Below are 19,011 nucleotides of genomic sequence, written 5' to 3' on the forward strand. Positions count from 1 at the left end.
TTCCCTACAACCATATGAACAGAGGATCTGAAATTATGAGAATCAGTTAACAGCCTGGTGAATATGTAATTAGAAAAATTAAAACTCTTGTCAATTCATTCACAAGACTTCTTATTATCATTTTTATCTCATCACATGAAGTAATATTGTACTTTGTTAACATTTTAGTGGAACCCAAAATAAGTTTTTCTATTTAAAAAATTCACTTATTAAAATATTTAGAGTAATTTTTGTGGCCCATAAATTCATTTTTTCATTTTTTTTATTGAAGTGTAGTTGATTTACAATACTGTGTTAGTTTCAGGTGTGCAGCAAAGTGATGCAGTTATATTTTTTTCAGGTTATTTTCCATTCTCGTTTATTACAAGATATTGAATATTGTTCTCTGTGTTGTACAGTAAATCCCTGTTGCTTATCTACTTTATACATACATAAATTCATTTTAAGGCCTCACTTGCAGATATGCTTAGAAAACTGTCTTTTAAAATGTGCCCTCATTTGGAGAGCATTATGCTAAGTGAAAAGTCAGACAGGGAAAGACAAATACTCTATGATATCACTTATTTGTGGAATCTAAAAAATACAACAAACTAGTGAATATAACAAAAAAGAAGCAGACTCACAGATAGAACAAACTAGTGGTTACCAGTGGGGAGAGGGAAGGGGGAGGGGCAATATAGGGGTAGAGGAGTAAGAGGTTCAAATTATTAGGTATAAAATAAGCTACAAGGATGTACTGGGAATATAGCCAATATTTTATAATAACTATAAATGGAGTTTAACCCTTAAAAATTGTGAATCACTGTACTGTTCACCTGTAACATATAATATTGTACAGCAACTATACTTGTTTTTTAAAAATCTGCCCTAAAAGTGAGAATTAAAAATATTTTCTTTGGGGAGTTCCCTGGCGGTCCAGTGGTTAAGACTCAGCACTTTCACTGCCGGGGCCCAGGTTCCATCCCTGGTTGGGGAACTAAGATCCCACAAGCTGTGCAGCGCAGCCAAAAGAAAAAAAAAAAAAACATTAAAAAAAATTTACTTTTCAGACTTTTGTTCTTTCTGCCTTCAAGATTTCTAAAATGTGCAACAAGTTGGAAAAGCTAGATAAAATACTTAAGAAATATAGGCCGTTCAAGCCTCAGTTAGTAAATCTTAAGCATGATTCTTTAAGAAAAGAATCTTTAACTTTTATGTCAAATAGGAAATACAGGTTTCCCAGGAGCCTTGAGGGCACTCAGAGACAGGGAAGAAAGTTGGATGTAGACTCTCCCTTTGTAAAGCAGGGAAAAGAGTTCTGTTTCATTCTTCTCTGGAGCCTCAGGAAACTTCAGAGAGAAGAATGTGCCAGAAAATGGGCGTGGCTATAGGCACTACCTTAGAAGTCTAACAGAAGAGGCCTCAAGATCCACTGGTCAAAGCAAACACACACACATGTGGAGACACAATCAGGGAATCTTAAAGTTAAGTTTGTGCTTTCATATGCAGCCATGTGCACATATATACTATACAGTCATTAAAAAACAAATTTGACAGGAGAAAAGCTTAATAACTAATGAAATGCTTAATGAAAAGAAAGATACAAAATTCTATATACAGTAAGATCCAAATTTATTTTTAAAAAGAAAAGTAAATATACGCAATGGATTTCTGTGCATCTGTAAAATGGAATGAGGGTTCTTTATGTTGTAATATGGAGTAATCGCCAGGATATATTGGTAAGTGAAAAAAGGAAGGCAGAGGGAAGTGTGTAGTATGCCATCATGTAAGGAAAGGAGACAATACAAAGATATCTACAAATTTGCTTCTATTCTGAAAAAAGCATAGTAGGATAATAGTGGAAATGGGGAGAAAATAGAGTAGAAGGGACAGCTATAGAATCTAGATTTCCTTGAATATCTTTTTGGTAGATTTGACTTTGGAAATATGTAAATATTTTGTGTAATTATGAAGCAGAATGAAATGTAAAAAAAATAATAATAATAATCAAAAAAAGTTCCCTAAAAATCCAGAGTAAAATGAAAAAGAAAAATGAGCCCACTGTGTATTCCGCTGTAGGCATAATGTCACAGAGAGACACCATTCCAAGAGACTTAAAACACGTCAATTTCACTGCATATGCCTAGTGAAATACACTCTTGATGACAGAGTTGGTACGGTTATTTTGAGACTGTTGTATGTATCTTATGGGATAAAGCACAAAATGAACTATGCTGGTGCCATTGAGAACTGGGATTTGGGAGATGGAAGAAAGAAAATACAGAAGTAAGATAAGGTCAGATAAAACTCCTGTAGTCCTGATTGTGAATTGAAGTGAAGGTATGATTTTACGATACATTTTTATCTTTAAAAATAAATACACATTTCCTAATGTGACCCACTCACTAACAATGAATACCCCTAATGACATACTATCATCTTCAAAATCCATAACCCACTAAAAAGAACTAAGGCACCTTAAAAAAATTCTAGGTCTGGAGCATGAACTATACTACGTGAGCCTGGGACATATAGAGAAGCAAGGAAACTACAAAGAACCATTAGGGTAATGTCAAAGAGATTCAGGAGCCAAAGATGGTTCTTACTGGCCAAAGATGGGGCAATTTAGGCTCAGTAAAGATAACTGTGTGGATTGAAACTTAGCAAATATACAGAAATCAGAAAGTTCATAAGGATATTTACAAAACAAAACACCTCAGTGATTACTCAGTCACCTTTAGAGGATGCTAGGGAACCAGCACACTATTTCAAAAACTGGCAAATAAAGGAAAAGAAACAATTACTTTTACCTTTCCTATACTCAGAGTAACCAAATAACTTGTGAGAAGGGAAGACCTTCCTTGTAAAGGCATTCCCATCAATAATGAAGAAGGAATGAAAGGATGAGAATATCACTATTTTGGAACTTCTAATGAAATAGTGGATCTGAGCAATGATCATCACAAAGGGAAACCATCCGATGCTATGCACTTCCTGACAGACGTACACACCTCCACCTAGGGAGCACTATTGCCAGAAAAAACATACCTAGATCTGATTGAACATTTAGCTCTAACAACCAATTTAAGAGAGATATGGTAGCAGGGGAACATGATAAGCAACGCCTCAGGGATGCGATCAGCAACATCAGACTGTCTACAGCACAAACTACCCTGTTTCCACAACAAATAAATATCAACGTGAAACAAATAAAAGAGATGAGGGTGGGAACTTATAGATTAAAAGAGACTGTGAGGAAAAACTCAAAAACCAAAAAGCAAATAACCCAATTCAAAAATGGGGCTTCCCTGGTGGATCAGTGGTTAAGAATCCGCCTGCCAATGCAGGGGACAGCGGTTCGAGCCCTGGTCCGGGAAGATCCCACATGCCGCAGAGCAGCTAAGCCCGTGTGCCACAACTACTGAGCCTGCGCTCTAGAGCCCGCGAGCCACAACTACTGAAGCCCATGCGCCTAGAGCCCGCACTCCGCAACAAGAGAAGCCACCGCAGTGAGAAGCCCGCGCACCACAACAAAGAGTAGCCTCCGCCCGCTGCAACTAGAGAAAGCCCGTGCGCAGCAACGAACACCCAATGCAGCCAAAAATTAATTAATTAATTTTAAAATATATATATTGTCCACTCACAGTGGTTTGTTACTCTGTTAAAAAGCTAGTGTGTGTGTTTTTTTTTAAAGCTAGTGCTTTTTGATGTTGGGAATGATATATAATGATATGGCCCATTTCTGGTTCTGCTGGAACCTATAGATTTTATCCAAAGAACACTGAGCTCACTTTAAATTGTCTTTTTACAAGAAATCAAGGTTGATAAAAGCAAACAATTATAGAAATATTGGTATTGTGGTTCTCTTTAGGAGAAGGGTCGAGAGCTGGAAATTAGAAACATCTATACTAACCAGATACTTAGAAATTTACGTGACAAAGAAGATTATCCAAAAGGTAAAGTATGTTTTAATTATTTTTGCTCGAAATCTATTTTGAAGTATCTAGTCAGATTTTCTAACTTATATTACCAAGATAACAGACATTTAAAAAACTCGTTTTGTTAAGCATTGAGACACATTTTGTGATTCTAGAATAACAAAACTGTGACATGGTTGAAACAGCTAGAAGAGAACAGAGAGGCTTTCCCGTGTTCCCATCCTCCACTCAGTCTTTTATGTCCTTACTCGGGTGAATGAGAGGGTAACTTTCAACTTGATGCAAAATGTCTGCCAAATACTGGACTTTCTAGGTAGATCTGTTAGCCACTGTGTGGATTTTTAAGGTTACCTTTATTTAGGTACAGTTTACCCCAATACGATGCACCCGTTTTAAGAGTGCAATTCCATGGGTTTTGACAAGTACTTATACCCATGTAACCACCACCTCCCTCAAGATTTAGAACACCCACCCATCTCCTCAGGAGGTGCCCCCTCATGCCCCTGGCAGTCAGGGGTCCCCCAGCCCCAGCCCAAGACAACCTCGGATTTCCTCGGTCACAATAGCTCAGTTTGCCTGTTGTAGAAATTCATGAGTGGGATTGTACTGCAGGTCCTCTTTGGTGTCTGGCTTCTCTTGGCCAGCATGTTTTTGAGACACATCTATGCTGTGCTACTATCATTAGTTTGTACCTTTTTATTGCTGAGTAGTATCTTTTCCTTCAAGACAGGATGTACTAATTCCCTCCCCCGCAAGATCTCCCAGCATAAGATTCTGCTCATAAGAGGCACAATAGGAACACTTGCCTCTCATTTTGCTACAAGTAACTATGTGTTTACTTTTCAAGACAACAACCTCAGATTTCCTTGCCTGCCTTTGTTTGCTTTTGGTTTATAATCCAGAACAACAGCCAGCAGAGAAGATGATAAAATCAAACATGGGGTCATTTAAATGGGATAACACTTCAAGGAAAGTGACTACTAGGTTTAGCGTTCATGCACTTTAGCGTGGGCAATCCAACCATGGACAACCAAGAGCTCTGACACAGGAGACACGATGGCGCACCCTCTCACAACTGCACAGCTACGGTTTTGAATCCCTTCTGCCAGCAGGGACAGCAGTGTCCTCCAATGGCAATGCCGACCCATCCTAACGCCTGCTTCTTTGGTACTTTACCACTGTGATAGCCATAACCTCTGGGGCCCAAAATAAGACAGAACAGGCGAGATGCTAGGGGAAAAAGTGAAACTGGCAAATGTTATACATTTACTGAAAATCTTTAGAAAACATCTACTATACTTTGTTTTATAATTACATTACAAACTTCAGTTGTTATTTTATATTTAAAGTCAATATTGCTTCCAAATGTAAAATACGTTTCTTACATATAATACACCTGTTCTGTAGTTTCTTCAACAAAGTCAGTACAAGCAGAAAGGAAAAGTGTTTCACTTACAAATATGCGACACCAGGAAACCCAAAAATCGGAAGATGTTCCATCTTTGACAACTAAGGTACAGCAAATTTGAATTCTTGCTGTGTCTAATTAAACATATCTTTACAAAAGTAAGCTTTACTCACTTGTTCTATACAAAAAGTATTTGTATTCATTAAATAAAACACAATTTAAAATTACCTCTACTGCCAAAAATATGTTTTTGCCACTTTTCTAAATTATAGGGTAAAAAGACAAGAGGAAACATTGGTCATAAAGAAAAATCGATTGAAATAATCCATGCAGTTCCTCACTGTATCAGTAAACGACCAAACCAAGAGGATTCCAAGAGAAAATATGAAGGTAATTTTAACAACTTTCAAAAGTCTCCTTTACTTTTTTTTTTTTTTTTTTTTTTTTTTTTTTTTCTGGCTGTGTTGGGTCTTCATTGCTGCATGTGGGCTTTTCTCTAGCTGCGGCAAGCGGGTTACTCTTCGTTGCGGTGCGCTGTCTTCTCATAGCAGTGGCGTCTCTTGTTGCGGAGCACGGGGTCTAGGCGCAGGGGCTTCGGTAGTTGTGGCTTGTGGGCTTAGTTGCTCCACGGCATGTGGGATCTTCCTGGACCAGGGCTCGAACCCGTGTCCCCTGAGTTGGCAGGCGGATTCCTAAGCACTGCACCACCAGGGAAGCCCCTCTCCTTTACTCTTTATTTTTTTAACTTGTGAATTACTCAGTGTGTGTATAAAAGTATATATAAAACATATATTCAATTTAAAGAACTGTTATAAAGCGAACTCCACTACCTGCTTAAGACGCGGAAACCGTCCCCTGGGGCACCCTGCGGGCCCTTCATAACCATAACCCTCCCGCCGCCCACCACAAACAACCACGATCTTCCATTTTATGCCAGCTTTTCCGCACAACTCCCAATCCCGTGTGTATTCTTAGACAACATGTTCAGTTTTAAAAAACTGAGTCTCAGTCTCAAACCCAGCTGAGTAAAGGGCAGCACTGCCCCTAAAGAAGATTCCAGAGCAGGCAGGCTGGCCGCAGCTTCTCTGAAGGCACCGGGGCCCAGCCAGGGCCAAGGTCATGCCGGGTCCTGGGAGCTGGGGACCCATCGGAGACAGGCAGCGGCAGGGCTGCTCTGCAGGTGGGGTGTGGGGAGAGGCCCCGTGTGCTGGGCTCCCCAGAGACAGCAGAGGGCTCTGTGCGGTGAAATGAGGCTCCTCAGCCCACCCAGGCTGCAGGTACCGTAGTGAGGGCGACAGCTCGGCCAGGCCCCGCGTGGTCAGGTCAGACCAAGGACACTGGAGGCTGGGGGGTTAGCAGGGCAGGGGCTTGGTGGTGCCAGCCCTTAATGCTTAAGCCCTTGGCTTGGTGCCCTCTGCGGTCCTGGGGCCTCCCTTCACCCTTCCTGCTGGTTCCTGTCACCCCTTCACCACCAGATCTCTTTCCTACCCTGTGTCCTTCCCTTTCCTGGTAAACGCCATCATGTCCTACAAGCGCAACCTCTACTGGCTTCTTGAGAACACTTGCGTGGAAGGCAAATCTGTGTGCATTTCCTCTGGAGATGTCATGTTTCTACTTAGACTTGATTAATAATTGACTGGAAAGAAAATTCTAAGCTGGAGATCATCTTCCCTCAGAACGTTGACGACACTGCCCCATTGTTTCCATGTTAAGTTATTGCTAAAGGGACAACTGGGCGACACCCCACTGGGCTGGGCGAGCACAACCTCCCTGGAAAGAGCAGCCGCGGGAACAGCCCCCGAGGGGCCCAGGGCCGTGCCGGGAGGGACCACCTCTTAACAGTGAGGCCAGACTGGCTTTAGAATGAGGTTTAAATAACACCGAGGGTGGGCAGAACCCCTGGAAAGCCACCGGCTCCCATGCGGTTCCTTCTGTGGTCACTGGTCAGTTTACATTTTCCACCTATTTTTTAGTCCATTTTGGTAATTTTTTTTTTAATAAACTTATTTTTGGCTGCGTTGGGTCTTCATTGCTGCACGCGGGCTTTCTCTAGTTGCGGCAGGTGGGGGCTACTCAGTTGTGGTGCGCGGGCTTCTCATTGCCGTGGCAGAGCACCGGCTCTAGGTGCACCGGCTTCAGTAGTTGTGGCTCATGGGCTCAGTAGTTGTGGCTCGTGGGCTCTAGAGCACAGGCTCAGTAGTTGTGGCGCACGGGCTTAGTTGCTCTGTGGCATGTGGGATCTTCCCGGACCAGGGCTCGAACCCCTGTCCCCTGCATTGGCAAGCGGATTCTTAACCACTGCGCCACCAGGGAAGCCCCATTTTGGTAATTCTTACTGTCCTAGAAAGTTTCCTCATTCACTTGACAAGTATTTTCTGCGCATACACTGTGTCAGGCACTGCTCCGGGCCCTGGGGACAAGATGCCCCGCCCTCGGGAGCCTGTGCCCTTGGAGAAGACCTGTGGGGCTGCGAGAGGGCGGTGGGTGCTGGAAAGAAGGTCCCCACCGAGGAGGGGACAGGGAAGGGGCTGAGGGTGAGCTGACGACAGCTCAGGAGACTAGAAGGAAGTGATCCACGTGGAACCCCGAGAAGAGATGGTCCCACGGACGCTGGGCCCAGAGGAGGGGTCACACAGGGGGCGACGAAGTAGGAGGTGGCGTGTCGGAGGGGGCGGTGGGCAGAGCACTTCGGCCACGGTGAGGACCGTGGAGCCGGGAGGGAGCTGGTGCGGAGGAGGGACCAGACCCGCTCCTGGGCGGCAGCGGGGAGGCCAGGCGGGGCTGGGGAGGTCATGGAAAATAAGTACTTTCCCCCATGTTCTCAAATGTTAACATTCTCATCAGGTATCATAGGGCATAATATTAACAGCTATTTAGAGTTAACTGTACGTTTGACTGGCTTCCAGGCTCAGCATTAATTCTTTTTTTTTTTTTAATCTACTTTTTTTTTACTTTTATATTGGAGTACACCGTTCTTGAAACATACTTCTTTCCTCTGCTAGTATTATTTTCATTTTCCTACAGTATAAGTGAGTAATTTTATTCCAAAATGTAGTCACATGAGGAAATGTTCCAACTCTTTGCACACCCGATATTGTCCCCATCCTCCCTCACAAACGATGGCCTCACTGAGCGGTTCGCTGTTAGTGATGCTGTTGGCTCAGAACCCGCGAGTGTCTGGTCCTCTGTGGAGGGGAGAGCTGCACACGGGGCTTCCTTGGTGCCTGGGGAAGGATCTGCAGAGGAAGGGACATCTTTCCATACAACAGTATTCTGCGATCATCTCCTCCTGGCCGTGCATAGTCACCTCCTCATTCAGTAACTCAGTTTCCACAATCCCACGCGCTCTAATTCATTTAACCAGGAATCCTTGAACAGATGTTCAGGATGTTTCACTCTTACTAAACCAGGCTACAGGACTTCCCTGGTGGTGTGGTGGTTAAGAATCTGCCTGCCAATGCGGGGGACACGGGTTTGAGCCCTGGTCCAGGAAGATCCCACATGCTGTGGAGCAACTAAGCCGGTGTGCCACCACTACTGAGCCTGCACTCTAGAGCCAGCGAGCCACAACTACTGAGCCTGTGTGCTGCAACTACTAAAGCCCACATGCCTAGAACCCATGCTCCACAACAAGAGAAGCCACCGCAGTGAGAAGCCCGCGCACCGCAACGAAGAGTAGCCCACACTCGCCACAACTAGAGAAAGCCCATGCGCAGCAACAAAGACCCAATGCAGTCAAAAATTAAATAAATAAATAAATTTATTGGGGGAAAAAAAACACAAACAGGCTGCAGTGAACATCCTTAGACGCATCTTTGTGTATTTTTGTAGGGTTTGGTTCTGCAAGTGAAGTTGTTGGGTCTAAGAGCACGTTCACTTAAAATTCTGATACTACCAAATTGCCATGCAAACTACATACCAGCTTACAAAGCCACCAATGGGGAACAAAAGTTCCAACTTCCCTATATTCTGTCCAACTCTGGAAATTATCTGCCAATTGGATGGGTAAAAAATATTCTCGTTTTAACGGGCACTACTTCTAGCTGGTGGTGTTGAACACCTATTAATAACATATTGGCAAAGTTTATGAATATCATTTTCTTTTGGTTTCATAATTCTCATTTATCTGGTATGTTCTAGGAAAGTATAACATTTCAAGCTTGTTAATACCACCTTTCCCTGTATTTTCTTTCTTTTTGTCATTGTAACGTGCTTGTCAGTAGGTGTAAATAACTGTGTTCAACATGCCATCCTGAAATAGAAATCCATTAATTTTAAACAGTAAATTAACTATTTTTCTACTACAGATTTATCAAAGGAAGAGGATCATATAGGAGCACAGCCATCTCTGGAGAATACTGGACAACAGAGAGAGAGAACAGAAGATCAAGAAAAGAAAACCACTTTAGTAAAAGAAGAACAGGAACTACCACCAAAAAGAATTCAAGTAATCCATCCCGAAGGGGAAAGTGGTCAGGAAGACGATACAGTAAATGAAAAGTCTAAAAGAAGTCCAGAAATAAGTGAAATGGGTGAAATGCCAGATAAAAATGCTGCTCCAAATATCAAAATACCCTTCAGACAAAGAAAGCATTATTCATTCACAGAAGCGATCGAAAACTTGCATCATGGGCTTCCTGCTTCAGGCGGGCTGGGCAATGCAGGCAGCACGAGGTGCTCTCATAGCACAGACAAGCACCACAGCCACAGGGGAGAACTGAGGCTGGAGCATCCTACTGTCACCTATGAACCCTCTTTTGGTAAATCTTCCAGAACAAAAGCAAAAGACACAACTTTCAGAGAGAAGAAAAGCAGTCTAATGGAAGAACTCTTTGGATCAGGCTATGTCTTTAAAAAGAACCAAACAAGCACTGCTGTTATGAAGGGGCCTGAGGAGACTTTGCAGAGTAAGAAGATGCATCATCTAACCCCTAGTCAGCCCTCCGCCAGCAATGCTTTCGGAGATTCTAAAGTAACTGTGGTAAGTTCTATTAAGTCATCTTCACCTACAGAAGGAAAGAGAAAAATAATTATTTAAATATATTCCAATATCCTAATCTACTCTGGTTTGATATTCTGGTCTTATGTGCCTTTAATCTCTCAGTTTTAATGTGTGTGTGTGTGTGTGTGTGTGTGTTTTCAGTACTTAAATTGACTTTGAATAATTAAGGTTTTGTTTTATTGCTAATCTAATTTTTAAAAGTTCATTGTATATTAGCCAATGACAACAAATACAAAATTACATCTTTTTTCTTCTACAGCTGACACATATCCATTATCTTTTGGAAGACTGATTTATTACATGGCTTCAATATACTATGGGATTCCATAGCTAGTAAGTGTAAGTTAGTCAACCTAAGACATACACGTCATGCATGTAAGAACCTTATCAGGAATCAAATTACATTGTAACTTAAAAACACGGAAGCAGCTCTGAAAGGAAGCAATATAAGAAGCCTCTATTTAAAAAAAAAAAAAAAAAAAAAAAAAAAAAAAAAAAAAAAATAAAAAAAGCACAGCAATTACCAAACTTGGTTTTATGAAAATTACTTTTGAGCATTCTCTTATTCAGCTAAACTGGGCATCTAATATCCTGCCCTTGTGGGTGACACTTTCCTCATATACACCCAAGATTCAGTATTTTTTATCCGTTGCATACCCTGTACCCTGACCCTTTTTCTGTTAATCTTGCTCTTTAAAAAGAGCACATTGGTATAATCAGGGTCCACGCAAGTTAGCTGCTCAGTCCTAATGAATATATTCATTATACTTAGAATATTTTATATTAGGACTATACAGAGGAGGCTGTACTCCCAATGTTAATCAATTAACTTACTTTCATTTATTTATAAGGGCAACTTATTTGCAATGTAGACCATACTATTTCCAAACATGTTTATGGGTTGGTGTGTAATACTGTCAATGAAAAAAATTAATCAATAGTTGATCTAAGAAAGAAATGGAAAATTTTATTCAAGCCAACCTAAGGATTATAACCTGGCAGTCCTTCAGGAAGTTCTGAGAACTGTTCCACCCATTAGAAGTCAAAGTGCAGTTATATACGTTTTTGAGGCAGAGGGCTATATATCAAATGATGTATTACTGAGTTTACACAATCCAGATCTACACGTACAAAGCGAGTAGTGTGCATCATCATGACCCCTTATAAGATTAAGAAGGAAGGGTATATCCTAAACAGTTGTGACCCTTCCTAAGATTAAGAAGGAATGTTATCTCCTAAGGAGGTATGGTTAATACAGATGCACAAAGCACACTAAAGTGGAGAGAGAAGGCCCAAATGGGCAGAGAAAATTTTTATGTTTAAAGTCTTGCCATAAAATGTGAATTTAATTTTATTTTATTTTATTTTATTTTATTTATTTTATTTTATTTCATTAATATCAACACACTTTTGAAAATTGAGAATAGTAAACTTTCAAAAGGGAATGAAAGTCATGGTGCGAAAAAAACTGTATTTAAAACCAAAGATGAGATAAATACTACAATTGGCATAAGCTTTGATCTTTACGAAAATCACAGTGTAAAAAAAGAGAGAGAGAGAGAGAAGGAAAGAAGGGGAGAGAGGGAGGGAAGAGAGTTAGAATTCTCAGAGGCTTAACATGGGGAGATACACAAATACATGCAATGACACGACTGCCAAGATCAAAATTCTAGAGAAATGTACTAGAAGGATTCTTAGAAATGGTGTACAGAGTAGTATTATAATATTGCAATGCCTACTCCTGCTTTATAGCAGATGGAGGATTTTTCAAGGGATCTTTTCTTATGCCTACTCACAACAAAAGCACAAATGATAACATGAAATCAGAGCAGTCTAAAAGTGCTTCTGGGGAATTCCCTGGCAGTATAGTGGTTATGACTCCACACTTATCACTGACAGAAGGCCCGGGTTCAATCCCTGGTCATGGAACTAAGATCCCACAAGCCATGAGGGGCACGGCCAAAAAAAGTTAAAAATTAAAATAAAAAAATAAAAGTATTTTTGTACAGAGTAACAATTAAAATATAATGTAAGCCTGTTACCTTCTGGTCATCTTGTTTAAAAAATTATATGCGTAGGAAGTTGCGGGGGTAATAAATTAAAATGCTAACTTTTTATATCTGAGGAATGAGATTGTGGCCAATTTTTAAATTTATTCTTGGTATTTTTTTTTTTTTACTATGATTTTCTATAATGAACATGACCTTGTAATCAGGAGGAAAAAAGGTTTCAAAATAAAAACAAGAGATCCATTTCCTGTAGTCTGGCAGACAAGGTACTCTGGCGCTCCTGCTGTAAAAAAGCTAAAAATGCCATATTAACTATACAAACATGTTTTTTAATCAGTTGTTCAGCTGGTAAACACTCAGGAAAGGGGGCATCAGGGAGGCAGGTAAACAGAGCTCTGAAGTCAGCTCACCTAATGGGCTGTCAACTGAAAAAAAAAAATGAACAAACTAAAAATTGAGAGTTATGTTTTATTCGGCGGACAAAATTGAAGACCTAAGCCCAGGACACAGCATCTCAGATGGCTCTGAGGGACCGCTCTGAAGAGGCAAAGGGGGGGCCAGGATATACAGGAGTTTTTGCAGCAAAGACCAGGTAGTAGGAACATCAAAAGATTACTGTTAATTAAAGAAAACCAGACATCTCAAGTTAAGGAATTTAGTGCTTTTCTGTATACGGGAAGATGCAAGTCTGGGCTCACTGAAATCATTCCTTTGATGTGCACCTGTTCTGTCTGGGGCCAGGGGCCTGTGTTTTCCCATCCTGAGTCTCCTCAGGGTGCACCCTTGGAGGGGGGTGGGGAGCTGCAGTGGCTGACAGCTTGATGGTGGGCATCCTGTTTCCATCCCGAGTTCCCTCAGGGTTCACCTTCAGGGAGGCTGTATTGTGATGGCATGATGGCTGCAACATTCTTTGTTTACTGATATGGCAGGCGACATTTTTAGTTCACAGGGCATTTGCTGAGCACCCAAAAAGCCTCCAGGACAAAACCCAGGGGACAAAACCAGCCTAAGTAGGGGCCTAAGACGAAGTCCCTCTCACAAACTGGGACATCCAACCTGAGTGAGCTACCAAACTTAAACTCTGTTGACCATAATCAGCCCTCATCCTATTGGAGAGCCTGAAATTGGGTTAGCCGGTCTCTGTAATTTAAAGTTTAAAGCGATTTAGGCTGGTAGTACCCCCAGGGCAGTGGAGATGCAAACCTTCTCCGGAAGAAACTACCTTTAATCCAGGCCTCAAGAAATTCCCCTAGAGAGGTCAGAGAAAGACACAAGGAAACAAGGTGCTATGAGAACCAACAGGAACAACAGATATCTGGGTCAGATCTACGAAGACTTCACATATCAGCGTTATTACACTGCGGACAAAGAATGCCGCCTGCCTTTCACTAAACGAAGGATGCTGTGGCCAGAAAACCATCAGCCACTGCAGCTGCCCCTGACTGCTGAGGGGATTCAGGATGGAGAAAAACAGGACACAGGCCCTAGATAGTAAAGATGCATAACAAAGGAATAGTTTCAGTAAGCCCGGACACCTCAGGATATGGCTGAGTTCCAATAAAATAAACACACTTCAGCCTGTAGGCCAAGTCCAGCTGCTCCCTGACTTTGCAAATAGTGGTTTGTTAACCCTGTTCTAACAGATAAACTTCAAGCAGGAGGAAAGTGATTTGAGATAAAAGGTCTCGTATGCAAGAGACTGGTAATTCTAAGAGAACATTACCGTTTTATACAACTGACCCCTCGTGGGGTTACAAAAAAGTAAGATACAGTTAAAGTATCATGTATCTATCACATAGGTTTATGACAAAAGTAGCATATACGTCGGAAGGGAAAGACTGGAGTTAAACTGTTGTGAGTTTTACACTGCTGATGAGGAGAGAAGAATGTTAACTTTAAGCACTGATAAATTTTCTAGTATAAGCACTATAGCAAAAGTCAAATAACTTCAAAACGTATGGGCGAGAGGGATGTGAAAAACAAAAGGTAATTGTGAGATAACAGAGTGTACGTATTGGTCTCTGCCCCCCAGTTCCCGGCACAGGGCTCCTGAAACCTGGTAACTCCTGAGTGATGAGACCACCAGGTGCATCTTTGGTTCTAGTATTTCATCCTTGACCCCAGTTCCTGACACAGAGCTCCTAAAACCCTTGTCATTTCCTGGGTGATAGGAGTGTCTTTTGTCCTAAGAATGCGACTCTTGGCGGGCTCCTGAATGGCTCCTGGATGGGGGCTGGTCATGGCAAAGAAAAAGCCATGGTTAGAAGCTTAGACTGTAGCTCAACACCCCATTGTCTTGAGAGGGGGAGAGGCTGAAAATGGAGTTAATGATCGAACATGCCTACGTGATGGAGCCTCCATAAAATCCCAAAAGGACAGGGTTGGGGAGCTTCCGGGTTGGTGACCCCATGAAGATCTGGGGAGACCGGTGTGCCCAGAGGGCATGGAATCTCCCGCCCCTCCCCACACACCTTGCCCTGTGCTTCTCTTCCTCTGGATGTGCATCTGTGTCCTTTATCCCATCCTTTATCATGAACTGGTAAACAGTAAGTAAATGGTTTTCCTGAGTTCTGTGAGCTGCTCTAGCAAATTAATCGAAGCTGAGGAGGGGGTCGTGGGAGCCTCTGAGTTCTAGCTGGTTGGTCAGAAGCACAGGTGACAACCTGGACTTGGGGCTGGCATCTGAATTGGGGGGGGCAGGGGAAGGGGGAGGAGGGCAGTCTTGTGGTACTGAGCCCTCAACCTGTGGGATCTGATGCCATCTCCAGGTAAAAGAGTATCAGAACTGAGTTAAACTGTTGGACACCCAGCTGGTGTCCCAGAGAACTGCTTGTTATGGGGTAAAACCCACACGCCTTTGGTGATCAGAAGTGTCATGAGTTAAGTATTCTGTGTGTGTTGTAAAGGGGACAGAGGAGAAACGCAGGAGGGGGAAAGAACTGTAGGTTCTCCTAAAACAACAAATAAGGAGGAAAAAGAAAACAAGAAAGTGGAACAAATACAAACAAAAATAAAAGTACAAAATAATATGACATAAATCCAAATATATCAGTAATTTCAATAAGTGTAAATGGGCTATATGTTCTAATTAAAAGACAATATAGATTGGATTTTTAAAATACAGCCATGTGCTCTTTATACACATATCTAAGCCACTGAGATACAGAAAGTCAAAGGGTGAGAAAAGGTCTGCCAGGCAAATACTATCCAAATGAAAGCTGATGTTAAAAAAAAAAAAAAAAACTGAAGGCAAAAATTATTGCTAGAGATAACATAGGTTACTGTAACACAACAAAGAGTTCAATCCACCAGGAAGCTGTATGAGTCCTAAACATGCATACATTTAACAATAACTTAAAAACATAAAGCAAAATTGACATAACTACAAGTCTGCATCATAATGGCAGACTTTTATATACCTTTCTCAGTAATGGACAGCTCAGGAAATAAAAGAACAGCAGTAAAGATAAAGATTTGAATAAGACAACTGGTAAGTCTGACCTAATGGACATATACAGAAGTCATACCCCAAAACTTTAAAACTTGTATTTTCCACCACCTACAGAATATTTACAAAAATTCTATCCCAATATATTTGAAAGTTGAAAAGAAATGGATAAATCCCTACCCTAACATGCCTAAAAGAAATATAAAACTGAATAACCCCAGAATCACTATTAAGACATTGAAATCAGTAGTTAAAAATCTTCCAATAAAAATAAGAGAAAACCCAAGCAAGTTTTTACGAGCAAGTTCATCATATACTCAAAGAATAAATAATTCACATCTTAAGCAATTTAGTCCAGAATAGAGAAGGAGGAGGAACACTCTCCAACCCATTCTTATGAGGCAAAAGGCAGTAAGTCCACACTCATCATTTCTACTCAGCATCATACCAAACATCCCAGCCAGAGCAATTAGGAAAAAAAGAAATAAAAGGCATTAATTGGAAAGGAAGAAGTAAAACTACCTATATTCACAGATTACATGATTTTTACACAGAAAATCCTATGGAATCCACTAAAAAACTGTTGAATTGCCAAGTGAGTTCTGAAGGTTACATAAAACAAGATCAACGTACAAAAATAAATTTCTGTACACTTGTAACAATCTGAAATGAAATTTTAAAACAATCCCATTTATAATAGCTTCAAAACAAGAGATGTGGGACTTCCCTGGTGGTACAGTGGTTAAGAATCCACCTGCCAATGCAGGGGACACAGGTTCGATCCCTGGTCCAAAAGACCCCACGTGCCGTGGAGCAACTAAGCCCATGGGCCACAGCTACTGAGCCTGTGCTCCAGAGCCCATGAGCCACAACTACTGAGCCCGGTGCTGCAACTACTGAAGCCCGTGCTCCACAACAAGAGAAGCCACCACAATAAGAATCACGCACACTGCAACCAAGAGTAGCCCCCGCTCGCCGCAGCAACAAAGACCCAACACAGTAATGAAAACCCAATGCAGCCAAAAATAAATAAATAAAATAAATTTATAAAAAAATTTTTTAAATAGTGACACGTTTAAAAATTAAAAAAAAAAAAAGGATTGAACTCAGTGACAAGAGTCAGTATTCTGAGTGTTGAAAGAGGGATGCATACATTTTACATTCCAAACATGCAGGCAGAAAAGCTGACCCACACAATAGTGAACCCAGAGAGAAAATGAACCGTCTGCCCTGCGATCCACATGGTGTGCAAACCAACTACACACAGAGCTTTAAATCTTGTGACTCCACCAAAAGGCTCTGTCATGAAGGACTTGTAAGAAAACAGCACCCTAGAAAATTTCCCTGTTAACTGGTAACCCCCCAACTATGAAAATGTACTCCCTGTAAAAGGTATACGTGGCCCTAGTGGAAAACCATTATGTGTGTTTTTTTTCAAGTTAAATATCCCTGGGTACTGACTTAACACGCTGGGAGGGGTATAAAAAAGTCTAAGGGACAGTCTCTGGCCCTAAAGGCACTTGCAGCATCGACAGAAAACCCTTTATCACAAAAGTATCTAAAATATTAGAAATAAACACACACAACAATAGACACAACAAGTCAATACAAAATTAGTTGACAGAGCAGTCATATTGATACTACTTAAGATGTTTTGACGAGGAAGGGAAGAAAAAAGAAATCACAATTATCTAAAGCGGTCAGAGGCGGCTTAAAGGTCCAATAAAATACAAATAGATTGGACAGGAGAGGCCAGTGTGCACACCACACACATGCACACGTGCGCGCACGCGCGCACACACACACACACACACACACTGCCCCCACACACACACACAGAGCTATGTATGTGTAAGAAAAAACATGGGAGGCCACAAAGTCTGGCCAGGTCAGGGAAGAGGAAACTAGTTGAGCTAGCATTCCACCCACTTGCACTGGCAACAGAAGAACTGTATTAACCCCATACAAAAATGACTGTGGGTTTGTACATAAAGATTTCCCTGCTTGACTCACCATAAATATAAAGCAAACAAAATTGGCATGATGAGAGCTTTAGATGTATTTTTTTAATATATATTTATTTATTTTATTTTTGGCTGCATTGGGTCTTCGTTGCTGCGCGCGGGCTTTCTCTAGTTGCAGTGAGCGGAAGCTACTCTTTGTTGTGGTGTGCGGGCTTCTCATTGCAGCGGCTTCTCTTGTTGCGGGACACGGACTCTAGGCGCGCGGGCTCAGTAGTTGTGGCTCGCGGGCTCTAGAACGCAGGCTCAGTAGGTGTGGCGCACGGGCTTAGCTGCTCCGCGGCATGTGGGATCTTCCAGACCAGGGCTCGAACCCGTGTCCCCTGCATTGGCAGGCAGATTCTCAACCACTGCACCACCAGGGAAGCCCACTTTAGATGCATTTTAAATCAAACAGATGTCTATTCTCAGATGAAACTATAAACTATACCCAGTAATTTTAAATAGAAACACAAAACCTACAGCTATCCATAAAATTTTAGAAAAGAGCGAAAAGCACAAATGTTAACACCAGTCGTCCCACTTCTGTGGAATCACAGGAGACTTTGCTTCCTTGCTCCTTTTCTGTACTTTCCCGGTAGGATTTTAAAAAAAAGCAGTTTTTGTGGGGTTTTTTTTAGGTATTACTTTTTTTTTTTTTTTTTTTGGTATGCGGGCCTCTCACTGCTGTGGCCTCTCCCGTTGCAGAGCACAGGCTCCAGACATGCAGGCTCAGCGGCCATGGCTCACGGGCCCAGCCGCTCCACGGCAGGCGGACTCTCAACCACTGTGCCACCAGGGAAGCCCTAGGTATTACTTTTTAAAAGCTATTTTAAAAGCACGTACATCGATATTCATAAATGTATGGAATATCATGAGAAGAATCATAAAGAAACTAGTAATAGTGGAAAACTGGGTGACACGACAGTAGAAGGTCAGAAGATGTACTTTCATCACACCCCTTTCTGTATCTTTTGAATTCAGTGCCACGTTTACTACCTATTTAAAAACAAACACCAGGGATTTCCCACTGCAGGGGGCACAGGTTTGATCCCTGGTCAGGGACCTAAGATCCCCCACAAGGCGTTGCACAGCCAAAAATAAATAAATAATAAAAACTTTAGAAACAAACACCATTTTTCAAAAACCACAAGAATGTGAAATGTGATGGACATTTAAATTTCCCTTATTTCATCTTCACAAACTATTAATGTATGTGGAAAGAGT

At 41.6% G+C, this 19,011-nt stretch overlaps 1 protein-coding gene across 1 annotated transcript in view; it reads left to right on the top strand.

Moving 5' to 3' along the window:
- The window catches only part of LCA5L (lebercilin LCA5 like), a 19,735-nt gene extending 9,372 nt beyond the window's left edge, over positions 1-10,363 (top strand). Inside the window, exons 4-7 of the mRNA XM_007470473.1 lie at positions 3,851-3,935; positions 5,325-5,431; positions 5,598-5,715; positions 9,633-10,363. Coding sequence (XP_007470535.1) covers positions 3,851-3,935; positions 5,325-5,431; positions 5,598-5,715; positions 9,633-10,363 — 1,041 coding nt within the window. The remainder of the gene's footprint in view (positions 1-3,850; positions 3,936-5,324; positions 5,432-5,597; positions 5,716-9,632) is intronic.
- Positions 10,364-19,011: the final 8,648 nt, after the last annotated feature.

The sequence above is a fragment of the Lipotes vexillifer genome, unplaced genomic scaffold (genome assembly GCF_000442215.2).
Source record: "Lipotes vexillifer unplaced genomic scaffold, Lipotes_vexillifer_v1.1 scaffold402, whole genome shotgun sequence".
In the NCBI taxonomy this organism is placed as follows: domain Eukaryota; kingdom Metazoa; phylum Chordata; class Mammalia; order Artiodactyla; family Lipotidae; genus Lipotes; species Lipotes vexillifer.